The sequence below is a fragment of the Stenella coeruleoalba genome, assembly GCF_951394435.1.
Source record: "Stenella coeruleoalba genome assembly, chromosome: 15".
In the NCBI taxonomy this organism is placed as follows: domain Eukaryota; kingdom Metazoa; phylum Chordata; class Mammalia; order Artiodactyla; family Delphinidae; genus Stenella; species Stenella coeruleoalba.
In genome coordinates, this window is record NC_137161.1 from 29721247 (window position 1) to 29748686 (window position 27440).

The 27440-nt window shown below is 40.1% G+C and overlaps 1 protein-coding gene across 2 annotated transcripts in view; it reads right to left on the minus strand.

The window, feature by feature from the left end:
• DNAAF9 (dynein axonemal assembly factor 9) overlaps window positions 1-22545 on the minus strand; it is a 149414-nt gene extending 126869 nt beyond the window's left edge. For both annotated transcript variants that reach the window (XM_079946548.1, XM_079946546.1), the window contains exon 1: window positions 22377-22545. In XM_079946548.1, the coding sequence (XP_079802674.1) occupies window positions 22377-22459 (83 nt within the window). In that variant the 5' untranslated portion in view covers window positions 22460-22545. The remainder of the gene's footprint in view (window positions 1-22376) is intronic.
• Window positions 22546-27440: the final 4895 nt, after the last annotated feature.

Consider the following 27440-nt stretch of genomic DNA (forward strand, 5'->3'; position numbering starts at 1 on the left):
AAAAGAATTCAGAATAATAACAGTGAAGATGATCCAGGACCTTGAAAAAGAATGGAGGCAAAGATTGAGAAGATGCAAGAAATGTTTAACAAAGACCTAGAAGAATGAAAGAAAAAAACACCTAGAAGAATTAAAGAACAAACAAACAGAGGTGAACAATACAATAAATGAAATGAAAAATACACTAGAAGGAATCAATAGCAAAATAACTGAGGGAGAAGAACGGATGAGCGACCTGGAAGACAGAATGGTGGAATTCACTGCTGCAGAACAGAATAAAGAAAAAAGAATGAAAAGAAATGAAGACAGCCTAAGAGACCTCTGGGACAACATTAAACGCATCAACATACACATTATAGGGGTCCCAGAAGGAAAACAGAAAGGACCCAAGAAAATATCTGAAGAGATTATAGTCGAAAACTTCCCTAACACGGGAAAGGAAATAGCCACCCAAGTCCAGGAAGCGCAGAGAGTCCCAGGCAGGCTAAACCCAAGGAGAAACACACCGAGACACATAGTAACCAAATTGGCAAAAATTAAAGACAAAGAAAAATTATTAAAAGCAACAAGGGAAAAACAACAAATAACATACAAGGGAACTCCCATAAGGTTAATAGCTGATTTCTCAGCAGAAATTCTACAAGCCAGAAGGGAGTGGCATGATGTATTTAAAGTGATGAAAGGGAAGAACCTACAACCAAGATTACTCTACCCAGAAAGGATCTCATTCAGCTTCGATGGAGAAATCAAAAGATTTACAGACAAGAAAAGCTAAGAGAATTCAGCACCACCAAACCAGCTCTACAACAAATGCTAAAGGAACTTCTCTAAGTGGGAAACACAAGAGAAGAAAAGGACCTACAAAAACAAACCCAAGGGCTTCCCTAGTGGCACAGTGGTTGAGAGTCCGCCTGCCGATGCAGGGGACACGGGTTCGTGCCCTGGTCTGGGAAGATCCCACATGCCGCGGAGCGGCTGGGCCCATGGGCCATGGCTGCTGAGCCTGCGTGTCCGGAGCCTGTGCTCCACAAAGGGAGAGGCCACGACAGTGAGAGGCCCGCGTACCGCAAAAAAAACAAAACAAATGAAAAAAAAACAATTAAGAAAATGGTAACAGGAACATACATACTGATAATTACCTTAAAGGTGAATGGATTAAATGCTCCAGCCAAAAGACACAAGCTCTCTGAATGGATATAAAAACAAGACCCATATATATGCTGTCTAAAAGTAACCCACTTCAGACCTAAGGACACATACAGACTGAAAGTGAGGGGATGGAAAAAGAAAGAAAAAAATCAAAAGAAAGCTGGAGTAGCAATACTCATATCAGATAAAATAGACTTTAAAATAAAGAATGTTACAAAAGACAAAGAAGCACACTACATACTGATCAAGGGATCAATCCAAGAAGAATATATAACAATTATAAATATATATGCCCTCAACATAGGAGCACCTCAATACGTATGGCAAATGCTAACAGCTATAAAAGAGGAAATCGACAGTAACACAATAATAGTGGGGGACTTTAACACCTCACTTACACCAATGGACAGATCATACAAAATGAAAATAAATAAGGAAACAGAAGCTTTAAATGACACAATAGACCAGATAGATTTAATTGATATTTATAGGACATTCCATCCAAAACCAGCAGATTACACTTTCTTCTCAGGTGCGCATGGAACATTCTCCAAGATAGATTACATCTTGGGTCACAAATCAAGCCTCACTAAATTTAAGAAAATTGCAATCATATCAAGCATCTTTTCTGACCACAACACTATGAGATTAGAAATGAATTACAGGGAGAAAAACGTAAAAAATGCAAACACATGGAGGCTAAACAATAAGTTACTAAATAACCAAGAGATCACTGAAGAAATCAAAGAGGAAATCAAAAAATACCTAGAGACAAATGACAATGAAAACACGATGATCCAAAACCTATGGGATGCAGCAAAAGCAGTTCTAAGAGTGAAGTTTATAGCTATACAAGCCTACCTCAAGAAACAAGAAAAATCTCAAATAAACAATCTAACCTTACACCTAAAGGAACTAGAGAAAGAAGAACAAACAAAACCCAAAGTTAGCAGAAGGAAAGAAATCATAAAGATCAGAGCAGAAATAAATGAAATAGAAACAAAGAAAACAATAGCAAAGATCAATAAAACTAAAAACTGGTTCTTTGAGAAGATAAACAAAATTGATAAACCTTTAACCAGACTCATCAAGAAAAAAAGGGAGAGGACTCAAATCAGTAAAATTAGAAATGAAAAAGGAGAAATTACAATGGACACCACAGAAATACAAAGCATCATAAGAGACTACAAGAAACTCTATGCCAATAAAATGGACAACCTGGAAGAAATGGACAAATTCTCAGAAAGGTATAACCTTCCAAGACTGAACCAGGAAGACATAGAAAATAAGAACAGAACAATCACAAGTAATGAAGTTGAAACTGATTAAAATTCTTCCAACAAACAAAAGTCCAGGACCAGATGGCTTCACAGGTGAATTCTATCAAACATTTAGAGAAGAGCTTCTCAAACTCTTTCAAAAAACTGCAGAGGAAGGAACACTCCCAAACTCATTCTACGAGGCCAGCATCACCCTGATACCAAAACCAGACAGATAGTACAAAAAAAGAAAATTACAGACCAAGACTACTGATGAATATAGATGCAAAAATCCTCAAAAAAATAATAACAAGCAGAATCCAACAACACATTAAAAGGATCATACACCATGATCAAGTGGGATTTATCGCAGGGATGCAAGGATTCTTCAATATACACAAATCAATGTGATACACCATATTAACAAATTGAAGAAGAAAAACCATATGATCATCTCAATAGATGCAGAAAAAGCTTTTGACAAAACTCAACACCCATTCATGATAACACCTCTCCAGAAAGTGGGAATAGAGAGAACCTACCTCAACATAATAAAGGCCACATACGACAAACCCACAGCAAACATCATTCTCAGTGGTGAAAAACTGAAAGCATTTCATCTAAGATCAGGAACAAGACAAGGATGTCCACTCTCGCCACTATTATTCAACATAGTTTCAGAAGTCCTAGCCACAGCAATCAGAGAAGAAAAAGAAACAAAAGGAATACAAATTGGAAAAGAAGAAGTAAAACTGTCACTGTTTGCAGGTGACATGAAACTATATATAGAAAATCCTAAAGATGTCACCCCGAATAACCAAAGCAATCTTGAGGGAAAAAAAAGGAGCTGGAGGAATCAGACTCCCTGACTTCAGACTATACTACAAAGCTACAGTAGTCAAGACAATATGGTACTGGCACAAAAACAGAAATATAGATCAATGGAACAGAACAGAAAGCCCAGAGATAAACCCACACAAGTAATCTATGACAAAGGAGGGCAAGGATATACAATGGAGAAAAGACAGTCTCTTCTAAAAGTGGTGCTGGGAAAACTGGACAGCCACATGTAGAAGAATGAAATTAGAACACTCCCTAACACCATACACAAAAATAATCTCAAAATGGATTAAAGACCTAAATATAAGACCGAACACTATAGAACTCTTAGAGAAAAACATAGGAAGAACACTCTTTGACATAAATCACAGCAAGATCTTTTTTGACCCACCTCCTAGAATAATGGAAATAAAAACAAAAATAAACAAATGGGACCTAATGAAATTTAGAAGCTGTTGCAGAGCAAAGAAAAGTATAAACAAGACAAAAAGACAACCCTCAGAATGGGAGAAAATATTTGCAAATGAATCAACAGACAAAGGATTAATCTCCAAAATATATATAAGCTCATGCAGCTCAATAATAAAAAAACAAACAACCTAATCAAAAAATGGGCAGAAGACCTAAATAGACATTTCTCCAAAGAAGACATACAGATGGCCAAGAGGCACATGAAAAGCTGCTCAACATCACTATTAGAGAAATGCAAATCAAAACTACAAAGAGGGGACTTCCCTGGCGGTCCAGTGGTTAAGACTTCGCCTTCCAATGCAGGGGATGTGGGTTCAATCCCTGGCTGGGAAACTAAGATCCTACATGCCTCGCAGGCAAAAAACCAAAAACATAAAAACTGAAGCAATATTGTAAAAAATTCAACAAAGACTAAAAACAGTACACATCAAAAAAACAAAAACAAAATCTTAAAAAAAAAAAAAACGACAATGAGGTATCACCTCACACCGGTTAGAATGGGCATCATCAGAAAATCTACAAACAACAAAGGCTGGAGACGGTGTGGAGAAAAGGGAACTCCCTTGCACTGTTGGTGGGAATGTAAATTGATACAGCCACTATGGAGAACAGTATGGACATTCCTTAAAAAACTAAAAATAGAATTATCATAAGACCCAGCAATCCCACTACTGGGCATATACCCAGAGAAAACCATAATTCAAAAAGACACATGCACCTCAATGTTCACTGCAGCACTATTTACAAAGCCAGGTCATGGACGCAACCTAAATGCCCATAGACAGATAAATGGATAAAGAAAATGTGGTACATATATGCAATGGAATATTACTCAGCCATAAAATGAATGAAACTGGGTCATTTGCAGAGACTTGGATGGACCTATAGACTGTCATACAGAGTGAAGCAAGTCAGAAAAAGAAAAACAAATATTTTATATTAACGCATATATGTGGAATCTAGAAAAATGGTACAGATGAACCAGTTTGCAAGGCAGAAATAGAGACAGAGAGGTAGAGGACATAAGTATGGACACCAAGAGGGGGAAAGCAGGGTGGTGGGGGTGGTGGGATGAATTGGGATGATTGGGATTGACATATATACACTAACACGTATAAAACAGGTAACTAATAAGAACCTGCTATATAAAAAAATAAAATAAAATTCAAAAAAATTTAAAAAACTTATTATATAGCTAAAGTAATCAAGACTGTGGTTCTGGCTGAGAGACAGACACATAGATCAATGGAACGGAAAGCCAGAAATAGGCCCACAAAAATATAGCCAATTAATATTTGACAAAGGGTGGAAAGTGATTCAATAGAGGAAAAATAGTCTCTTCAATAAATGGTGCTGAAACAACTGGATATCCATAGACAAAAACATGAACCTCAACATAAACTTTATAACTTTCACAAAAATTAAGATAGATCATAGATTTAAAAATTTTGATATAAAACTATAAAATCTTTAGAAGAAAAAAGAATAAATATTCAGGGCTTAGGATTTAATGAAGTTCTTAGGCTTGATACCAAAAGTATGATCCATTAAAAATTTGATAAATTAGACTTCAGCAAAATTTTAAACTTTGCTTTGTGAAAGAACCTGTTGGGAGAATGAAAAGACAAGCTACAGATTGGGAGAACATATTTGCAAATCACTTACCTAACCAAGCAGCATACATAAGAAACTCTCCAAACTCAACAGTAAAAAAACAATCCAATTAGAAAACAGGCCAAAGGCATGAAAAAACATTTTCTCAAAGAGGATACAGAGATGGCACATAAGCACATGAAAACATGTTCAACATCATTATCCATTAGGGAAATCCAAGTTAAAACCACAATGAGGTATTACTACACATCTATTAGAAACGCTAAAATATCCGTAACAAATGGTGACGATACCGAAATGCTGGTGAGGATTCAGAGAAACTGAATCATTCACAGATTTCTGAAGTAAATTAAAGAAGACACCAATAATGGAAATACATTCACGTTCATGCATTGGAAGACTTAATACTGTTAAGCTATCAATACTACACAAAACAATCTACAGATTCAATATAATCTCCATCACAATTCCAGGAACTTATATATATAGTTTTATATATATATATATATATATATAAATTTTTATTGGGTCATAAGTGATTTACAATGTTGTGTTAGTTTCAGGTGTACAGCAAAGTGAATCTGTTATACAAATACACATATCCACTCTTTTTATTAGATTCCTTTCCCTTATAGGCCATTACAAAGTATTGAGTAGAGTTCCCTGTGCTATACAGTAGGTCCTTATTAGTTATCTATTTTATATATAGTAGTGTATATGTGTCAATCCCAATTTTCCAATTTATCCCTCCCCTCCACTCCAGAAACTTTTTTTGAAGAAACAGAAAAATCCATCCTAAAATTCATAGTAATTTCAAGGAACCCAGAATAGACAAAACAATAATGAAAAAGGATAAAGCTGGAGGAAACACTTCCTGATTTCAAAAGTTATTACAAAGCTAACCATAACAGTTTGGTACTGGCATAAAGATAGACATATAGAACAGGGGTCCCCAATCCCGGGCTGTGGACCGGTAAGGGTCTGCAGCCTGTTAGGAACCCAACCACACAGCAGGAGGTGAGCGGCGGGCGAGTGAGCAAAGCGTCATCTGCAGCTCCCCATCACTCACATTAATTACCCCCTGAACCATCCCCCCCACACCTGGTCCGTGGAAAAACTGTCTTCCACGAAACCTGTCCGTGGTGCCAAAAAGGCTGGGGACCACTGATTATAGAACAATGGAATAGAATAGAGAGCCCAGTAATAAACTCTTTTTGTGACTGGCTTATTTCACTTACTATAATGTGCTCATGATCAAATGATTTTTGACAAGGGTACCAGGATTGAGAAAGGAGAGTTTTTTTCAACAAATGGTTTTGGGAAAACTGTATAGTCACATGCAAATTAAAAAAAAAAAAAAAAAAGGATTCAAACTCTGACTTTACACCATATACAAAATTTAACTCAGAATAAAGACCTCAATGTAAACCTAAAACTATAAAATTTTTAGAAGAAAACATATGGGAAAAGCGTCATGACATTAGAGTTGGCAATGATTTTTTGTCATTTTCCAATGACACCAAAAGCACAGATGACAAATGGAAAGATACATAAATTAGACTTTATCAAAATTAAAAACTTATGTTCATTAAAGGACACAATTAACAGAGTGAAAAGACAACCCACAGAATGAGAGAAAATATTTGCAAATCATATATCTATTAAGAGGCTAATATCCAGAATACATAAAGAACCTCTATAACTCAACAACAACAAACAATTCAAAATGGGCAGAGAACATGAATAGACATTTCTCCAGAGAAGATACATAAATGGCCAATAAGCACATGAAAAGATAAAAGATGCTCAATATCACTAATCATCAGGGAAATGCAAATCAAAACCACAACGAGGTATTACTGCCATGCAAATTAACATGGCTACTATCAAAAAAGCAGAAAATATAAAGTTTAGCAAGGATGAGGAGAAATCAGAACCTTTGTGCACTGTTGGTGAGAATGTAAAATATTGCAATTGCTGTGGAAAACAGCACAGTGATCCTCAGAAAATTAAACACAGAATTACCATATGATCCAGCAATTCCACTTCTGGGTATACACCCCAAAGAAATGAAAGCAAGACTCAAAGAGATATCTGTACACCCAAGTTCATAGCAGCATTATTTGCAATAGTCAAAAGGTAGAAGCAACCCATATGTCTATGGACACAGATAAACTGTGGTATATACATAATACAATGGAATATCATTCAATCTTAAAAAAGGACAGAAATTCTGACATATGCTAAAACATGGATGAACTTTAAGGACATTATAATAAGTGAAATAAGCCAGTCACAAAAGGACAAATATTATATGATTCCGTTTTTATGAGGTACCTACAACAGCCAAATTCACAAAGACAGAAAGTAGAAAGATGGTTGCCACGGGCCAGAGGGAACGAGTGAGGAGTTACTGTTTAAGAGGTACCAGTTTCAGTTTTGCAAGATGAAGAATTCTGTGGATAGATACTGGTGAATGTAGCACAACAATGTGAATGTACTTAATACCACTAAATTGTACACTTAAAACAGTTAAGATGGTAAATTTCATGTGTATTTTACCATAATTAAAAAAATTTTAAGTTAAATTTTAAGTTAAAAGCCAATGTGATGTAAAACAGAAAGAAGAGAGGGAGAACTCTTCTTATGTAAAAGAGATTAAAGAATAATAAGACAATGCAATTTATGAACCTTAATTCGATTTAAACAAACAAACAAAAACCCAGGGAAACATCTATGAGACATCTGAGGAAATCTGAATATGCCTTGTATAATAGGTAATAATTATATATTATTATATTATTATCTATTATCCAGGGCATATTCAAATTGACTATTAATTTTCTTAGCTGAGATAATATTATGGTGGTTACAAAGTAGAATGTCCTTTTTCTTAGCAGATGCATGAGGCAGTACTCAGGAGCAAAGTGTCATTATATCCGCAAATTGAAAACCGTTTAACAGAAAAGAAGAATGAAAAGAAAAGAAAAAGTAAAGAATGCACATAAGGTAAAAAGTTAAAATTGGTGAATCTAAGCGATGGGCATAGAGTATTCACTGTACCATGTTTTCAACTTTTCTGTGTTGTTCAAACATTTTCATAATAAAAATTTGGAGCTGGAGGTAAGGAGATGTGGAGTAACTCAGGGTTTGGAAGTAGCAGAATTTAAGCTGCAAGATGACTAAGATTAAAGTAAGAAAACTTCTTTCCCTGGGAAATGGTTGCCTGTCCCTCCCCACTTTCTCATGTTTAATATAAGATTCATTTTGCAATCATTCTCTACATGACAAATATTTCATTAAGTTGGTCCTTTGGTCCACTGCGCAACCCTAGCTGACTACCACGGTTACCAAGAGCTCTTGGGCTTTCAAACTTAGAATCAGCCAGTGACAAAAAGCATTAACAGGTCATGTGACCAGGAAACAAACAGCTCCCCAACTACTGCGGTGGGAAGCCAAGACAATACTGAAGACAGGAGCAAAAAGAGGATTTTTTTCCCTGCAAGTGTTTTGGGAAATAAAGAAAGGGAAAAGTAAAACAAAGTGAAAGCATATAAAATGTAGAAAGACCTTCCTCTTCCCAGAGTAAAACATTATCATAGTATTTTCTTGTCTAATGGGTAGAACTACATTTAGTTTTTTTCCTTTGAATATTTTCTTGCTTCCTAAATTTAGTTTTTAACCAGAACATAGCCTATTATTTGTCACTGAACCATTAAACTTTTCACTTACTGAAGTATTTCCCTATTAAAAAACACCTGGTAGGGCTTCCCTGGTGGCGCAGTGGTTCAGAGTCTGCCTGCCGATGCAGGGGACGTGGGTTCGTGCCCCGGTCTGGGAAGATCCCACATGCCACGGAGCGGCTAGGCCCTGAGCCATGGCCACTGAGCCTGCGCGTCCGGAGCCTGTGCTCCGCAACGGGAGAGGCCACAACAGTGAGAGGCCCGCGTACCGAAAAAAAAACAAAAAACAAAAAAATACCTGGTAAGTATAAAGAAAACCACAATCACTCATATTTACAGCACCCAGAATTAACCTATGTTAGTGCCTTTTTGAATTATGTAAAATATTAATTTATCATCCTTTTTTATTTAAAAAAATGGAATATGACATATAAAACTAAAGTCTTCACTGTTCCCCGGAGGTCACCACTATGAGTTTGTTGTGTAACCACCCACTCTTTTTTTCCTTTTTTTCAATAGAAACTTTCAAACACACACCAAGCCCAGCAATAGCACTGCCCTGTAGCTTCCAGGTCTACCTGAGCACAGGTGGCACATCCTGGGTAGATGGCCTGTGGTCACCCACGACTTTACAAAGTTCCTCCTTTAGAATACCTGTAGACTCAACATATACCCAGTAATACTATTTATATCAAACATGCTGCTTGTATACTATACTGTATTTCTCACTTTCCTTGGATTCAGGCTCAAAATCTAGACATGACAGATGACAAGACAAAAACAAGACCCAAAGAGAAGCAGTTTGCCCAAGATCACAAGGCTGAGTAAAGATTAACAGCCCCAGGACCTGAGTGACCAGGCACCCTGACTCTGAACTTCTCCTGATATATCTCACTGATTTCCTGACAATAAAGTTAGCCTCAGATACAATATTTCTGAATTCTAAACAATCATCTCTGTTCTCCCCATCTTCCATTTTATATATAATAGTTAATTCACTGCTCACTGCTTTTATAACAATTACTGTATACACAGCCAGATATATTTTCTTGTTTGTTTGTGTTTCATTATCCTGGTTCCCTGGAAATGAAGGAGAAAATTTGAAAATTTTATTTCTGCCTGTTTTTCCTCCATAATTTATGCTTTTTGATTTTCAAATTAAACAATTAAAACATGAATAATCCTCCTTATATTCTATATGCTTTGTGCTTTGAATGTTTTACAAAGTGAATCCTCATACCAATCTGAATCACTTTATCTTATGAAACTGCTGTGAACAATGTGATGTGAATCTCTCAGTAATACATAGTTTGGGTGAGTTTTTTGGGGAAAGAGTTGTTTTACATATAATCATAATAACGACATATGTAACTGCTCTGCAACGTGTTTTCACTTAACATTGTACCTTAAGATCTTTCCAAGCTAGTAAATAGAACACAACCTCATTTTTAAAACTGTTGTACTATGTTCTTTTGTGCTTATTTAACCAGACACTATAATTGAACATTCAGGATTTTTATTATTTTTGCAAATAGCAAACAATGCTTCATTGAACAACCTTATATAGCCATCTTTGGCACAAGTACTAAAGTTTCTGCAAGGTAGAGACTAGCATTGCCAGGTTAAGAGGTATCTGCATTTAAAACTTTGATAGATCTTGCCAAATCGTCTCCTTAAAACGTTCACCTACAATATAACAGAGTACCTGTTTCCCCATAACTTCTAAACCATGTGTGGTTAGAATTTTCATTGTTATACAGTTGTCCCTTGTTATCCATGGAGGATTGGTTCCAGGACCCCCTCAGATACCAAAATCTGCAGATGCTTAAGTCCCTTATATAAAATGGCATAGTATTTGCATATAACCTATGTACATCCTCTGGTACACTTTAAATCATCTCTAGGGACCTCCCTGGCAGTCCAGTGGTTAAGACTCTGGCTTCCAATGCAGGGGGCATGGTTCGATCCCTGTTCGGGGAACTAAGATCCTACATGCCACACAGTGCAGCCGAAAATTAGAAAAAAAAATCATCTCTAGATTACTTATACCTAATATAAGTGCTAAGTGAACAGTTGTAAACACAGTGTAAATGCTATATAAATAGTTGCTTGTGTGCAGCAAATTCAAGTTTTGCTTTTTGGAACTTTCTCAAATTAAAAATATATATTTTTCCCCCATTTATTCATTTATTTATTTATGGCTGCATCGGGTCTCTGTTGCTGTGCCTGGGCTTTCTCTAGTTGCGGCGAATGGGGGGCTACTCTTCGTTGTGGTGTGAGGGCTTCTCATTGCGGTGGCCTCTCCTGTTGTGGAGCATGGGCTCTAGGTGTGCGTGCTTCAGTAGTTGTGGCACGTGGGCTTAGTAGTTGTGGCTCATGGTCTCTAGAGCGCAGGCTCAGTAGCTGTGGCGCATAGGCTTAGTCACTCCGCGGCATGTGGGATCTTCCTGGACCAGGGCTCGAACCCGTGTCCCCTGCATTGGCAGGCGGATTCTTAACCACTGCGCCACCAGGGAAGCCCAAAAAATATATTTTTGATTGGGGTGGTTGAATCCATGGATGAAGAACCTGTGGATATGAAGGGCTAGCTGTAATATTATTTTATTTAGGACTTTTGCATTTGTAGTTCTCCTTTGTACTCTCCTAGTCAAACACCAGCATTATGCCAGCATGAGAGAACAAATGGAAAGCTTTCTGAGGCATATACTTCACTTAGCATGCTTTCCATTTTCATTTCCCTTGGTAACATACACTGTGCCCCTTCTCTGCCACAGCATCCAATCATGACTCACCCAGAAGCAAGCCAGGTCAGCTGGAGTCCTTTCCAGGGATTTCCTATTTTAGAGGTAGAAGAGAAATGGCCTCTAGGGTCACAGTGCAGGAAGAATGTGGATTTCAGGTTATTATGGATAGAGGCAACTATTTTGATAGCAGAGTCTTGGTTCCAGTTCCTGAGGCCCTAGTTCTTACAGGTCTTCCTACAAGTCTTATCCCCTCACTATTCCTTCCAGCCAAGTAAGCCAATACATTCACTCCCTTTTTTACTTTAATCTTTTGAGTTGGGTTTCTGTCACTTGAAATAGAGAGCATTCTTCTTATTATGAAATCAAATCCAGGAAATGTTTAGGGTTGAAGCATACCAATGTCTGTAACTTACTTTGAAAAGCATTAAAACATAGGATGGATTGATGCATGGATAGCAGGATGACTATATGATAAGGCAAACAGAGCAAATACATTAAGCAGAGAATCTAGGTATGAATATACATGAATGTCCACTGAACAATTCTTTCAACTTTTCTGTACTTCCAAACAGTTTTCATAATAAAATATTGGGGGGAAAATCAACAGCAGGAGTAATACAACATATTATCATATCAGCATTAATTCAGACTTCAGGTACTGATTACAAGGAGCTACTGCAGGACTGCTAAGAAAAGGGTTTAAGGGCTTAAGAAAGCTGGCCCTGCATTAAAGTGGCAACTATTTATTCCCTCCATAAAACAGACTTGGAAGAAAGCCAAGAAGGCAGGCTGTGTCTCAAGTCAATAAATGTCCTTTCCCACTGATGTCCTTTCTGGAGCAACAACTTGCAATGTAAAAAGCAAAGGCAACATTACTGCTATCATGACCAGCATGGTTAACCAGTGACCATAAAGTGACTCAAACTGAAGGGATACACACACACACACACACACACACACACACACACACACACACACACACACACACACACACACACGACTGAAAATGTGTTGGCATCATTTAACTAGTCCATGACTTGAATTTTCTCCCAGCATTTTCATGTAGCTCATCACAGCCATTAGTAATCCTAAGCAATATAACTTTCATTCCACACAGCTACCTCTCTGTGGTAGGGACAAACAGGTGCCTAATCCATATCCATTCTCCCCCTTTTTTTTTTAACTAATAATGGGTTGGCCAAAAAGTGCCTTCGGTTTTTAAGTGAAAATAAAAGACACATTTTTCATTTTCGCCAAGAACTTTATTGAACAACATAGTCACCGTTTTGTTCCACTACCTTCTGTCATTTTTCAGGCAACTTCATAATTCCATCTTCCCAAAACTTTTTGAGCAAAGGTTCCCGGTGTCTGTTACAGTCTTCCAGGGAACTGAAATTTTTTCCATTAAGAGAATTTTGTAAAGACCAAAATAAATGGAAATCTGAAGGTGCAATGTCTGGTGAATACGGTGGATGAATCAAAAATTCCCACCCAAGCTGTAACAGTTTTTGCCTGGTCATCAAAGAAACATGAGGTCTTGCGTTATCCTGATGGAAGATTATGCATTTTCTGTTGACTAATTCCGGACGCTTTTTGTCGAGTGCTGCTTTCAGTTGGTCTAACTGGGAGCAGTACTTGTTGGAATTAATCATTTGGTTTTCTAGAAGGAGCTCATAATAGAGGACTCCCTTCCAACCCCACCTTATACACAACATCACTTCTTTGGATGAAGACTGGCCTTTGGTGTGGCTGATGGTGGTTCATTTCACTTGCCCCACGATCCCTTCCATTCCACATTATTGTACAGTATCCACTTTTCATCGCCCGTCACAATTTGTTTTAAAAACAGAATGTTTTCGTTACGTTTAAGTAGAGAATCGCATGCAGAAATACAGTCAAGAAGATTATTTTCACTTAACTTGTGTGGAACCCAATCAAAGCGACGAACGTAACCAAGCTGGTGCAAATGATTTTCAACACTTGATTTGGATATTTTGAGTATGTCAGCTATCTCCTGCGTGGTATGATGTTGACTGTTCTCAATTAAAGTCTTGATTTGATTGCTATCAACTTCAACTGGTCTACCCGACTGTGGAGCATTGTCCAGTGAGAAATCTCCAGCAGGAAACTTCACAAACCACTTTTGACACATTTGATCAGTCACAGCACCTTCTCCATACACTGCACAATCTTTTTTTTGCGTTTCAGCTGCATTTCCACCTTTCTTGAAATAATAAAGCATAATATGCTGAAAATATTGTTTTTCTTCCATCTTCAATATTAAAGTGGCTACAAAAAAATTCACAAATTTTGATACATTTTTTATTTACTTAAATAAAATTTATTTATCTATCTATCTATCTATCTATGGGTACGTTGGGTCTTCATTGCTGTGCATGGGCTTTCTCTAGTTGCAGCGAGCAGGGGCTACTCTTCGTTGAGGTGCACGGGCTTCTCATTGCGGTGGCTTCTCTTGTTGTGGAGCACGGGCTCTAGGCGTGCGGGCTTCAGTAGTTGTGGCTGGCACACGGGCTTAGCTGCTCCATGGCATGTGGGATCTTCCGGGACCAGGGCTCAAACCCGTGTCCCCTGCACTGGCAGGTGGATTCTTAACTACTGTGCCACCAGGGAAGTCCTGATAAGTTTTTTTTTTTAAATACATGCTGATATGATAGCTGTCATAATACAATCTAACAAAATTGTTTCGAATGAAGTTAAGGACAACTAAGCACTACTAGAGCCACTTACGGAAAAAACCGAATGAACCTTTTGGCCAACCCAATAGTATCCCAATTTTATTTGGAGCAGCAATAGGCACAGCTCCTTTGCTTCTAGAGCTGACCAATGAGACATGCAAAAGCGATCAGGTGGAGGCTTCTGGGAAAGCTTGCTGAAGGGAAAGAACTGACTCAACTAGGAAAGCTGCTGCTTTTCTTTCCCCTTCTTGCCTGACAGACCTGATAGCTAGAGTTCCTGCAGCCATTTTGTGACCATGAAGCTATGAAGAAAGTGGAATCCATTTGCTAAATACAAACACAGAAGTGGCCTGGTTCCCTGATGACTTCATACCAGGACTAGCCTGCCCTCCTCTAGATAGACATCTTTTCCAAGAGAGAGTAAACCTCAGTTAAGTCATTGTTAAGCATCTTCTACCAGCTGCCAAACATGGCTCCTGACAGGTCACCTTATCTAAAATAGTTAAAACTTGTACCCAATTGCAATTCATGTCTATGCATATTTCACAAATTGGAGTATATAAGACTCTCTACAAACTAAATCTGAGAACTTCAGAAAATGCTCCCCACCACAAATGGAAAATGTTATTTCAAAGTCTGTCACTATGTTCCACTGTAACAATATATTATTTTCCATTTTCTTCCTTTTCTCCAGATTTCTCTGAGCATTTCCACACACAATCTGCTCTTTGTAAAGTCAGTTTCACAGGTCTTCATTCAAAAGGCATCCACAAGTACTTTCCCTCACTTCTTTGACTATTAAAAGCATGCCAAATATAAATGCACTGTGGAATCCTGGATGGATCTTGGAATAGAAAAAAGACATTAGTGGAAAGACTGGGCAAAGAAAGTCTGGAGTAATAAACTCCAAATAAAAACAAATTTACTAAGTAAACAAAGTTTACAGTAAACTAATGTACAGTACAAATATTAATTTCTTAGTTTTGATAAATACACCATGTTAACGTTAGAGGAAGCAGAGTGAAGGCCTTATAGGAACCCTATGTACCATATTTGCAACTCATCTATAAACCTAATATTATTTCAAACAAGTTGAAAGCAAAAAGCATGCCAAATTAGCTAACTTTCCATTGAACTAGGTTCAAAATCACAGAAAACAGTTTTAAATACCCAAGTAGCAAACTCTGCTTTTTCTTTTCTTTTTTATTTCAGGGCAAAACAATATTTAAGCTGTGGAACTCTTGAGGGCATCTGCATCTCATCTACTCCCCCTCTCCAAAAATTAGAATATCACAGAAGAGCCCAAGAGCTAGGAAACACTGTTACAATATTGTGCACTATTAATGCAACTATACTCACTAAATAAGAGTCCTCAGAACACAGTCATCCCAGACATATGTGAAAATGCAGACAGGGGCATCCCCTGCTTTTCAAAGTTCACTTTTACATAAGACCTACCTGTTTTCACTAACTGAAAGAAATCTGAAGAGGGTTTTTGCTTTTATGAAAAAAGGTGAAAAGCAAAGATAGCCAGCATCTGTTTTGCAGTGGAGCAATGAGAGTGGCACTGTCAAGCTCCTTCGCTGGTAACTACACTCAGCATTACAGCAACAAGCCTCCATAGCTTTGAACTGTGTCTGTGAGCATCTGTGCTTTATCCTGATTTATTTTGTGCCTCTGTTAGCAAGATGTGTTCTAAGGTAATTGCTCCTTCACTTTAGGCTGTTTCACCTTACAAAAGGTTTCCTAGGAAGGCTCTACTTTCTGATAGCAGGGGGAAACCCATACTTAGACCTCCACCCCGGGCCAGAAATAAGGTCATAAAAACGTAACTAAGCAAACCCTTTTTACTTCTATAAGCACCAAACCAAGCCTCCCTGGCCAGAATCCAAGCAAGTATACTGAAGGTGAAACTTCACATTTTCAGACACACAAGGTCATAGTCTTGCTCTGTATTTTGAGTTTTCTTAAAGCAGGGACAATTACCACTTCTGTAGATCTGTAAACCCAAAAGAGAACCACGGGTATTGGTACCTGACCAATAAACATCACCTGAAGAGATAACCTGTCTCTGTGAGGCTTTATGTAAGCGCTCTCTATAGAAAATCACTATGGTGACCCACCTTCCCACCATCTAGCTTACAACTGTGATTCTTCATTCTCTGAACACCCTTAGCCCAGAGTTTCACCTGTAATTATTCTTTATTCATTCAATAAATAATTAGTGCAAGCAGTGTTTCATAATGGCTAACAACAGCAGTTCACATTTAGTGAGTACTGACTATGTGCCAGACACTGACCTAAGCACTAGGGCAAGCAATATGGGAAATGGCAATAAAAAATGGTCCCAGCCCGGGGCTTCCCTGGTGGCGCAGCGGTTAGCAATCCGCCTGCCAGTGCAGGGGACATGGGTTCGAGCCCTGGTCTGGGAAGATCCCACATGCCACGAAGCAACTAAGCACGTGAGCCACAACTACTGAGCCCACGTGCCACAACTACTGAAGCCCGCGTGCCTAGAGCCTGTGCTCCGCAACAAGAGAAGCCACCACAATGAGAAGCCCGCACACCGCAACGAAGAGCAGCCCCTGCTCACCCCAACTAGAGAAAGCCCGCACGTAGCAACGAAGACCCAACGCAGCCATAAATAAATTAATTAATTAATTTTTTTAAAAAAAGGTTCCAGCCCTTTGGTAATTTCCAGAAGCAACAAAGAAGGTCCTTTCTTATGAGTCCCTTAACAAGGAAAAAATTCCACCTATACATGGTATAGAAGAAGACCAGCACAGGAACTCCTCGGTCAGAATTTTTTGCTAGAGCACACGCCACCCAGTGAGTTCTTAAAGGGCGCATGGCAAGTCAAACTATGAGACCTCGCATGTGTGAAATGTCTTTATTGTTCCCTCACACCTGCCTGAGAGTTTGGCTGGATACAGAATTCTGGGTGGGAACTCATTTTCTTTTAGAAGGTACTCCTTGCTCCATTATCTTCTAGTGTCCATTCTTGCTACAATCTAATGATTCATGACTCTATGTGATTTATAGATATTCTTCTGTCTTCATAGTGCTCAAAAATTTCATTATGTGGGGACTTCCCAGGTGGCACAGTGGTAAGAATCCTCCTGCCAATGCAGGGGACACGGGTTCAAGCCCTGGTCCGGGAAGATCCCACATGCCACAGAGCAACTAAGCCTGTGCGCCACAACTACTGAGCCTGTGCTCTAGAGCCTGCGAGCCACAACTACTGAGCCCACACGCCACAACTACTGAAGCACACGCACCTAGAGCCCGTGCTCCACAACAAGAGAAGCCACCACAATGAGGAGCCGGTGCACTGCAACAAAGAGTAGCCCCCGCTGGCTGCAACCACAGAAAGCCCACGTGTAGCAACGAAGACCCAATGCAGCCAAAAATAAACAAATAAAAAATAAATTTCTAAAAAAAAAAAAAAATTTCATGATGATGTGCCTTGGCATGGATATTTTTAAATTAATTGTGCTGGATTCTTGGAGGGTCCTTTTAATCTAGAAACACACCTTTATTTGTGAGAAACTATTTTATTTTGGATGATTTCTTCATGCCAACAAACAATAACCACCCACTATCCCTCCTTGTTACAGACATCTACAAACCTGTAGGTCACTCAGTCCTCCAAATTCCCTCAAGATTTAGCTTCTGGATCATTGTCTCTTTGCTATTACTACTCCCATCTTAATTCACGATGATCTCAATATGCACTGAGATAACCCTTCCACTATCCTTACCTCTCAGTTCCTTTACTCCTATTTTCCAATTACGTCCTCTATCCTACCTCAGCCACTCCCTCCCACAGTGCCCACATCCAAGCAGCTCAACACAGCTGAAGGGGAAGCATTCAACCATGCTAACTGGGTCTCACCCACCTTAAATTTATGACTACAAATGCCAAATGGGCACCTGGTGCCCTAAAATATTTCCTTATTCAACTCATTTTTTCCCACTCTCCTGGATGAATTTTACACCTTCTTTCTCTTCAAACTTCCAACACCTCCCCCACTCTTCATTTTTAGCTAAAGACCTTCCTTCTTATTTAACTGAGAATATGGAAGTAATCAGAAGTGAACATTCACTCTGTCTCACTACCAAGCTACCAATTCACCAGTATTTGGGTCAATATAATCACCACAGATGAACTGTCCATGTAGCTATTGAGCTTAAGGCCAACATATCCATTTATATCCTAGATGCCATTCCCTCTCATCTACTCAAGGACTTCACCCCTGCAACTGTCCCTTCTCTCTCTTTAATCATCAATTTGTCTCTCTATACTCCACCATTCCCATTAACTTACAAACATGCTATCTGCCCACCTAAAAACAAAAAGAACTCTAACACTTCGTGCCCTTCCAGCCACAGCCCTATTACTCTGCTCTCCCTTATAGAAATCCTTGAAACAACATCACTGTGACTATCTATACTCACTGTCTTCAATTCCTCTTCTATATCCTCTTGAACCCACTGCACCAAAACTGTTCTTGTCAAGGTTGCCAATGACCTCCACATTACCAAATCTAATAGTCTATTCTTGCATTTATCATTTGACTATCCTTGATTCTTCCCCTATCTCAGAGGTAGGAAACCATTTCCCCTCAGAATTTGGAAGACATTGCTACACTGCCTTTTTTACATGGGATATCCCAGGGCTTGGATGTTGGTCCTCCTCTCTATCTACATTTACTCCCTGGGTCTCTATCTAGTCTCATAGCTTTAAAATAAAATTCTGGAGTCACCAGTAATATGGATGGTATTTCCAGTTTCAATCTCTCTCCTGAACTACAGACTAATATATCCAACTGCTAATCCAATATCTCCACTTGGCTATCTATTATCTATTAGGAAACTCAAATGAACAAGGTCAAAATTGAACTCTATTTTCTCCACAAATCTGCTCTTATTCCAATGCTCCCAATATCAGTAAATGGCAACTCCATTCTTCCAACTGCTGAGCCCCAAATTGACTATGCTTTCTTACATTATTGTTCCTTCAGCCCTATTTCCTCCCCAATATTTACTTCTCACCACTCTGTATTATGATTTTTACCTCTCTCCACTTACAAAGGAGCTCTTGGAGGGCAGAGGCCTGCCTTATTGCTCTGAATCCACAGCACCTAGCACAGTGTATGTTGGATTATTTGCATAAAGAGGGAGTGAAATTTAAACTGTTAAACAAGTCCTGAGCAGGATCAGATTCCTCTGCAGGAAAAGATCTGAAGTAGGAAAGCATATTTCAACTATTTCCACTGGTTCCTTAGTACAAGTAAAGATAGTTATTTGGTAATAACTCCAAAATCTCAGAGGCTTGAAACAAAGGCTTACTTCTTGCTCACTCTACATGTCAAACATAGGTCACCTGGAAGCTTGCTCTGGTTCCCAGACTGAGACTAGCCACCATCCGGAGCACCAACAATCACCAAAACAGAGGGAAAGAGTGGCAAATCACACACCAGAAGTTTTTACCATGAAGGGATACACATCATTCCTGTGCACATTTCACTGACCAAAAGCAACTAACAACGCCATATCCATCTTCAAGGGTGCAAGCAAGTACAATGGTACCACATGCCCAGGAGACAAAAACCAAAGATATTTGATGGACAGCACTGATGACTACCATATCATTAAAAAGAAGCTTTTAGGTCTAAGCAACAATATTTTAACTCCTGATCTCTACTGCTCATCTGTGAAAATGAACTCCATTGCTAGAAGAGAACCACTCACTTGCAAAGTACTATCTATGGGTCTCTAGGAATGCAGCTTCATCAGTTAGGCCCGCCTCTTTCATCACTCAGGTGTCAGAGTGCAGCAAAGAAGCCAAATATGGGTGACAGGAAAGTGCTGAGCACAAACCTTCTAGAAACGTTCAATGTCAAAATCTGGGAAAGGCTTAACTGAATGAGTAAGAAAAACACGTTCAGTTAAAAACGGCAGGGAAAGGAGGGAAACTTTCACAAAATTTCTTTTACCAAAGGTATACAACCCCCAGGCCTTCGGGTTCCTTGCACTACCCCATGTCTGAAGACTAACAAGTTTCACTCAAACCACGTGATGGAAAATTCGGAGTTTGAGTATGATTAGTAAAGTTAGCCAACATTGATCTTTTTAACATAAAAACACTACTTACAAAAAAAAAATGTATACCAGAAGCTATATGTGCTACCAGAAGCAAAATGTGCTACCAGAAGCAAGGAAGGAAGCAGTTATTTTAGAGATGGATTTTATTCAGAAGCTCTTTTTTCCCTAAAAGTCTCAAAGACTCCAGACTTCAAAGCTCAAGATGATATGGGATGAACCCCAAGTCTACATAGACCCTGGATTTAAAGTGTGGCTGCTTCAAGTTCTAAAGTATCCTGTGCAGTTTCTATTTTATTCAAAGTTTAAACACTTTCTAACAGTGAAACTGGCTGCCAGAAACGTTAGGACAGACTGGAGATGGTTACCATAAGCTGCTAAACACTTGGAACTGTAAAGCCCACTGAAATTCCACTGAAGAGCAGAACAGGAGTCCAAATATGTCACCTAACGTCACCTGCCAAATCAGAAGCAAATCAGGACTCCCAAATGCAACTAAGGGTATCTAGTCCCACCTCCCCATCCTTTATTTACTCAACCAATATGTGTTAGTAACTGAGGTGAAAGAAGGAATGTCGGTAAGTAAGAGAGGGACTGGATTTTAAGATTCAGTTCTTGTTCTCCATGAATCTGGTGGAGTTAAAATAAAAACAAAACAAAACAAAGAAAAAAAACAGATTTGAGAGCAAAAATTCCAATACAATGCCTTAAATACCATAACAAGGATACAGGAAAGACCATTCTCACACGTTAAGCTGACAACCTTCGTTCAAGGAAACAACACCGTATTTGCTTTGTTAAGTAGCTAGAATAAAGAAAAAGCAAACAAAACAAATAAAAACCCTCTTCTGGTTTAATGACAGTTTAGCAGAACCAAAGCCCATTTCTCTCTCTTCCTCCCTTCCTCTCAATGGTCTCTGCCACAACCCCTCCATCATTCCAACCTCCACACTCCACTGGCGGCCCCAAACCAGCTCCATCACGAATAATACCGAGACTATCAAGGTCAGCTCCAAAGGCACAGGAAGCAGACAGCAGAAACAAATCTTCATATATCGAAAGCGGGCGGGGACCCTCCCTATACTGAGGCACCCGGGGGCTCTATCTCTAGGCTCTGTGGCCTGGGATCCGCAGCTTTCGGGGATTCTGGTCCCTTTTTCCTTATCCAGGCCCCTAATGACCTCCACCTGTCCTCAACCTGAGCTCCCCATCGTGGAGTGAGGGAGCCTCGGGCTGGGGCAGGGGGAGGTGGGGAAACGCGCAACAGGGAAGATGCTGTCCGTGTGGGTGTTTCTATGGGGCGGGAGGGGGGTACTCTCTAGGGAAGGCGCAGTGAGAGGTAAAGGCTCTAAAGGAGACGTACTGTAGGGGAGCATGAGAGGTAAGCCATTTCGAGGGAAACCCATTTGGGGGTTCTACAAGGGGAGCTATTGTGAGGGGACGTCTCCATAGATGGCCGTTTCTGGGGAAAATATCCTATGGGAAAGGCAAGTGAATTAATCATACAGAAGGCACTGTGGAGGTTCTCGATAGGCGAATCTTTCCGGGGGGAAATGTTCTATGGGGTTGGGGATGTCATAATAGGGGGTCTTCACAGAGGAGCCGTTGTGGGGTTGTCGATACAGGAGCCATTGTGGGAGCCTCTGCACCGAGAGCCGCTCCTCGGGAAACGTTCGTCAGGGAACCGTTCAGGAAAAAAACGTCCGCAAGGAAGCCATATCGGGCCACGCCCTTCGGCGGGAGGCGTCTCAGACCCCAACAGCCCGCAACCGCCTGCCCGCCCGCCAGCCCCTCTGCTGCCTCAGCCCCGCGTACCTGACGGAGGGCGACCCGCGGCCAGGGCCGCCGGGGGACCGTGCGCGGGGCAGTCCCAGCCGGTGTGGGGGGTACACGTCCATGGCTGCGAGAGGCGGAGGAGGACGGCGCCGCTGCGAGGGTCACTGAGGCCTGCGGGGCGTCTCCTGGCCCGCTACGGCCGGGTGGGGCGGCTGGGCGTGCCGGGTGGGCGGGGGGCGCAGTGCGCGGGGGCACGTCGGGGGCGGGGGCACGTCGGGGGGCGGGGGCGGAGCCGGGGGAGGGGGCGGAGCTGGACGCGCGCAAAGAGGGCGGATGGGGGCGTCGGGACGGGTTGGGGGTGGGGGCAAGCGCACGGCTGCGGGTCGAGTCTTCCTTAGGCTTCGAGGCGGCCGGGTTGGACGTTGGGAGCGTGGGTGCCCAGAGTGAAAGCTACCGCGCCGCCGCTCTGGCCTGTCCTCAGGCTTCGCATCGTGGAGTGGGGCCCTGCGGCGCCCCCAGCCACGCACACGGGCGCGCCTGGGGGCGGGGCCTCGTTCAGCCCCGCCCAGTCCACTTCGGCCTCCAGCAAAGCCTTCTGCTGCCGCAGCAGGTCCCTGGCGCGGAGATCTGAACCGCCCTGGTGCTCGGCTTTCGTGACCCGGTCTCCCAGGCCGGTTCCTTGCTACTGTTTTCTCACCCGCTGCTAGTCAATTGTGCACCCTCCCTTCAGACGTTCAGCCGATTTCTAGCCGACCTAAGGTTAGCGGTGCGCGCCCAGCCTTGCGCAGACGTTAGGGGCTCACAGGGGCCCAGAGGATCCCTGCCCTTTACAGTTCAGATTCTGACTCGACCCGTTTCTGACTGCAGAGCCGTATGCAAGAAACCTAATCCCAGCGAGCGTCAGTCTTCTGTGTAATTGACAGTTTCCAGGCATCCTGTATATACAGGACGTATTTAATGATTTTGTCCTGCGTCGTATACTGACTTTGTCAGGATGCCTTAAATGTCCTGTATTTATCTTTTTATAATCAATTAAAAACTATTAGAGCTATTTTTCCGCCACAGTAATTGGTGCTTAAATCACTGAAAATCCTACCTTTACAAATAAAAGATCTGTACAGTGTCTACGGTGTCTCCAGCGAGTTTAGCTGAGGAAAGACCAAAAGAAGGAACTAGAAATTAAAAGTACTTATTTTTCATATTCAAGAAAGGAAAGGACTTTTTTGCTCAAGTTCTAAGTCCTGATCAAGTAACCACCATTATTTAGAGATAACTTCACATCAGTACACAGGCTCTACAAACCAGCCAATCAGCGACAGCCTCACTCCAGTGGCTTCTGAAAATCAGCCAGTCAACAACAGCTTCACTCCGGTAGCTAGGCTTCTGAAAGTTTGTAAATCAACGACAGTCCAGAGCTTCTGAAAGTCAGCCAATCATTGACAGCGCCATGCTTCTAGACAACAACCAATCAGCAAGTGCCTCACTCCAGGGACCAGGCTTCTGGTAGTTAACAGGTACTCAGCTTCCTTACTCCAGTAACCACACTAACAAAGCTGGAAGCCCGTCAATCGCTAGACGCTCACGCTTCTGAAATACTGCCAGTCCCGGAACGCTAGCTTCCCAAAACATTGGATTGGGTTGGCTCAGCTCCGACTTTGTTAAGGTAGACTGTTCCTTACAAGTACAGCTCTCCTTTGCAGGCAGACTAGATATTCACCTTTGAGTTCAATTTGCTTTTCGTAAAATTTAAGTTCGCAACCCTTTCACGACTCAACTCCCACCTTACCGTTAGATATGAATTTGGGCTTGTGACAGATGCAATGATGCAGCCATGAGATTTATTAAATACAACTTTTTCAGTTCTTGCGTTGGTCGCTATTACCAATTTTTTTCTTTTATAATTCAATGGGTGTATTCACAAAGTTGTGCGATCACCACTACTGTCATTTTAGAACATTTTCAGCACGCCCAAAAGAAACCCTATACCTTTTAGTAGTCATTCCCCCATTTCTTCCCAACCATCCCAGCCATAGGCAACCACTAATCTACCTTTCTCTCTCTCTCTCTTCCCGCCCCCCTTCTATGGATTTGCCAATTCTGAACGTTTCACATAAATGGAATCATACAGTATGTGGTCCTTTGTTACTGACATTTCATTTAGCATAATGTTTGCAAGGCTCATCCGTGTTGTAGGATGTACAAGGATTTCATTTTTTATGGTTGAATAATATTCTATTGCATGGTTATCTCACATATTTCTTATCCATTTCTCAGGTGATGGACATTTGTGTTGCTTCCACTTTTTTACTTTTTTTTTTTTTTTTTTTTTAGCTAATGGTGCTGTGAACATTCGTGTACAAGTTCTCCTGTGGGCACATGTTTTCAAGTCTCTTGGGTATATAACTTAGGAATGGAATTGCTGGGTAACTCTATCTTTTGAGGAACTTCCAAACTGTTTTCCAAAGCAGTTGGACCATTCACAGTCCCACCAGCAATGTATGAGACTTCCAGTTTCTCCACCTCCTTACCAACACTTACTATCTGTCTTTTTGTTCATAGCCATCCTAGTAGCTGTGAAGTGGTATCTCACTGTGGCTTTGATTTGCATTTCCCTGACAGCTAATGATGTTGAGCATCTTTTCCTATACCTACTAGACATTTTTATGTTTTTTTGGAGAAACGTCTGTTCAGATCTTTTGCCCATGTTTTAATTGGGTTGTCTTTTTATTAAGTTGTAATAGTTCTTTATATAGCCTAAATACAAGTCCCTTATCAGGTATACAACTTGCAAAATTTTTCTCGCACTCTGTGGGTTTTCTTTTCACATCCTTGATAGTGTCCTATGAAGCACACAATTTTTAATTTTGATGGTATCCAATTTATTTTTTTCTTTTGTTGCTTGTGCTTTTGGTGTCATATGTAAGAAACCATTGCCTAATCCAGGGATTTACCCCTACATTTTCTTCTAAGAGTTTAGTAGTTTTGGCTCTTACATATAGGTATTTGATCTATTTGAGTTAAATTTTGTACTTGATATGAGGTAGAAGTTCAGCTTCATTCTTTTGCATGTGGCTATCCAGTTGTCTCAGCACCATTTCTTTTCCCATTAAGTTGTCTTGGCACCCTTGTTGAAAATAAATTGTTACCTCGTTTTTATTTGCTATATTTGAACCCCTAAATGCCAAAATGCAAGTGTGAATTTCATGATACATTTTCTGAATTAAATGAGGAAAATTCCTTTTGAAGCTCTTTGTGCAGTATGCAAGTGTTCATTCAGTATTGAAAATGGTGGAAAGTCAGATATAAACGAGCATATACTATCAGCTTAGAGTAAAAGATGTGTGATTTCTTCAACTTGTATCAAAGAAAGTGATAAAATAAAATTTTGATTAAAAGAAATCTAGATGAAGAACATAAAATAATCACAGCAGAAGTTGTAACAGTCTCCCACATTGTATATTGTCATCAGTCTTTCAGCTCAAATGACTCTTTGAATGTACTGCTACCAGGAGGATTTTCTAATTCCAAAACTGGAAGCAAAATTTCAAATGCCAGGACAAAACCTACTGCAATAATTAAAAATATAATAACTCCATTTACTATTGCAGTGATTATCAAAGCCCTAAATGCCTCATCTTTTTATGGATTCAAGTAATGACAAAGCAGAAAAATTTGCTTGTGCAATAACCTTCTTGTGAAAAGGCTCACTTGTAAGGTTATTTTAAGTAAAGACTCTTCCAGGTGAGACTTCAGAAACAAGAGCAAATTTTTGCAGAGACTCTCTTATTGACTTAGGAGTTAACGAAGAAAATTGTACTGCTTTTGGTGGAGATGATACCAATACAAATGTTGGTAGATGTTCGCATAAAAGTGCAGACATTGTTTATTCAAAGCTGAAGTAAAGCACGAATGTTTCTTCAGAAACCGTTTGGCTATCTGGTTCATATTCTACATGGTGCTGCTCTTACAACATCTGATGTCTTTCCTGTTGACTTTGATGTAATTGTCATGAAATTGTTTTCTTAAGCGCCAACTGAACAACTGAGGAATTTTTGTGATTTTGTTGGCATTCAGTACTGTTCATTTCTCTTGCATTCAGAAACTTGTTAGCTTGCTTTAATAAATGGAGAATCCTCAGTTTATTTGAAGTACTGAATCATACTTTAATCCTAAAGAAAACGACCCTCAAATTCTTATTGACTTTAAGGGAAGCTTAGTTACCTCTTGTTGATAGTTTATAATACCTCTTTAGCAATAGATTATGCAAAGTGAAAGAAGAGAAACCAGTGTTGTTGAAGCACTCCATTGCTTAAGGGAAGTGTAAAATGCACTAAAGAATGATTTTTTTTAAACATCTTTATTGGAGTATAATTGCTTTACAATGGTGTGTTAGTTTCTGCTTTATAACAAAGTGAATCAGCTATACATATACATATATCCCCATATCTCCTCCCTCTTGCCTCTCCCTCTCACCCTCCCTATCCCACCTCTCTAGGTGGTCACAAAGCACTGAGCTGATCTCCCTGTGCTATGTGGCTGCTTCCCACTAGCTATCTGTTTTACATTTAGTAGTGTATATATGTCCATGACACTCTCTCACTTTGTCCCAGCTTACCCTTCCCACTCTCCGTGTCCTCAAGTCCATTCGCTACGTCTGTGTCTTTATTCCTGTCCTACCCCTAGGTTCTTCAGAACCTTTTTTTTTTAGATTCCATATATATGTGTTAGTTTATGGTATTTGTTTTTCTCTTTCTGACTTACTTCACTCTGTATGACAGACTCTAGGTCCATCCACCTCACTACAGATAACTCAATTTCATTTCTTTTTATGGCTGAGTAATATCCCATTGTATATATGTGCCACATCTTCTTTATCCATTCATCTGTTGATGGACACTTAAGTTGCTTCCATGTGCTGGCTATTGTAAATAGAGCTGCAATGAACATTATGGTACATGACTCTTTTTGAATTATGGTTTTCTTAGGGTATATGCCCAGTAGTGGGGTTGCTGGGTCGTATGGTAGTTCTATTTTTCATGACTACCATCTCATGAAGAATTTGATTCTTGTACAAGAACTAAATACTCTTCCGGTATGGGAACC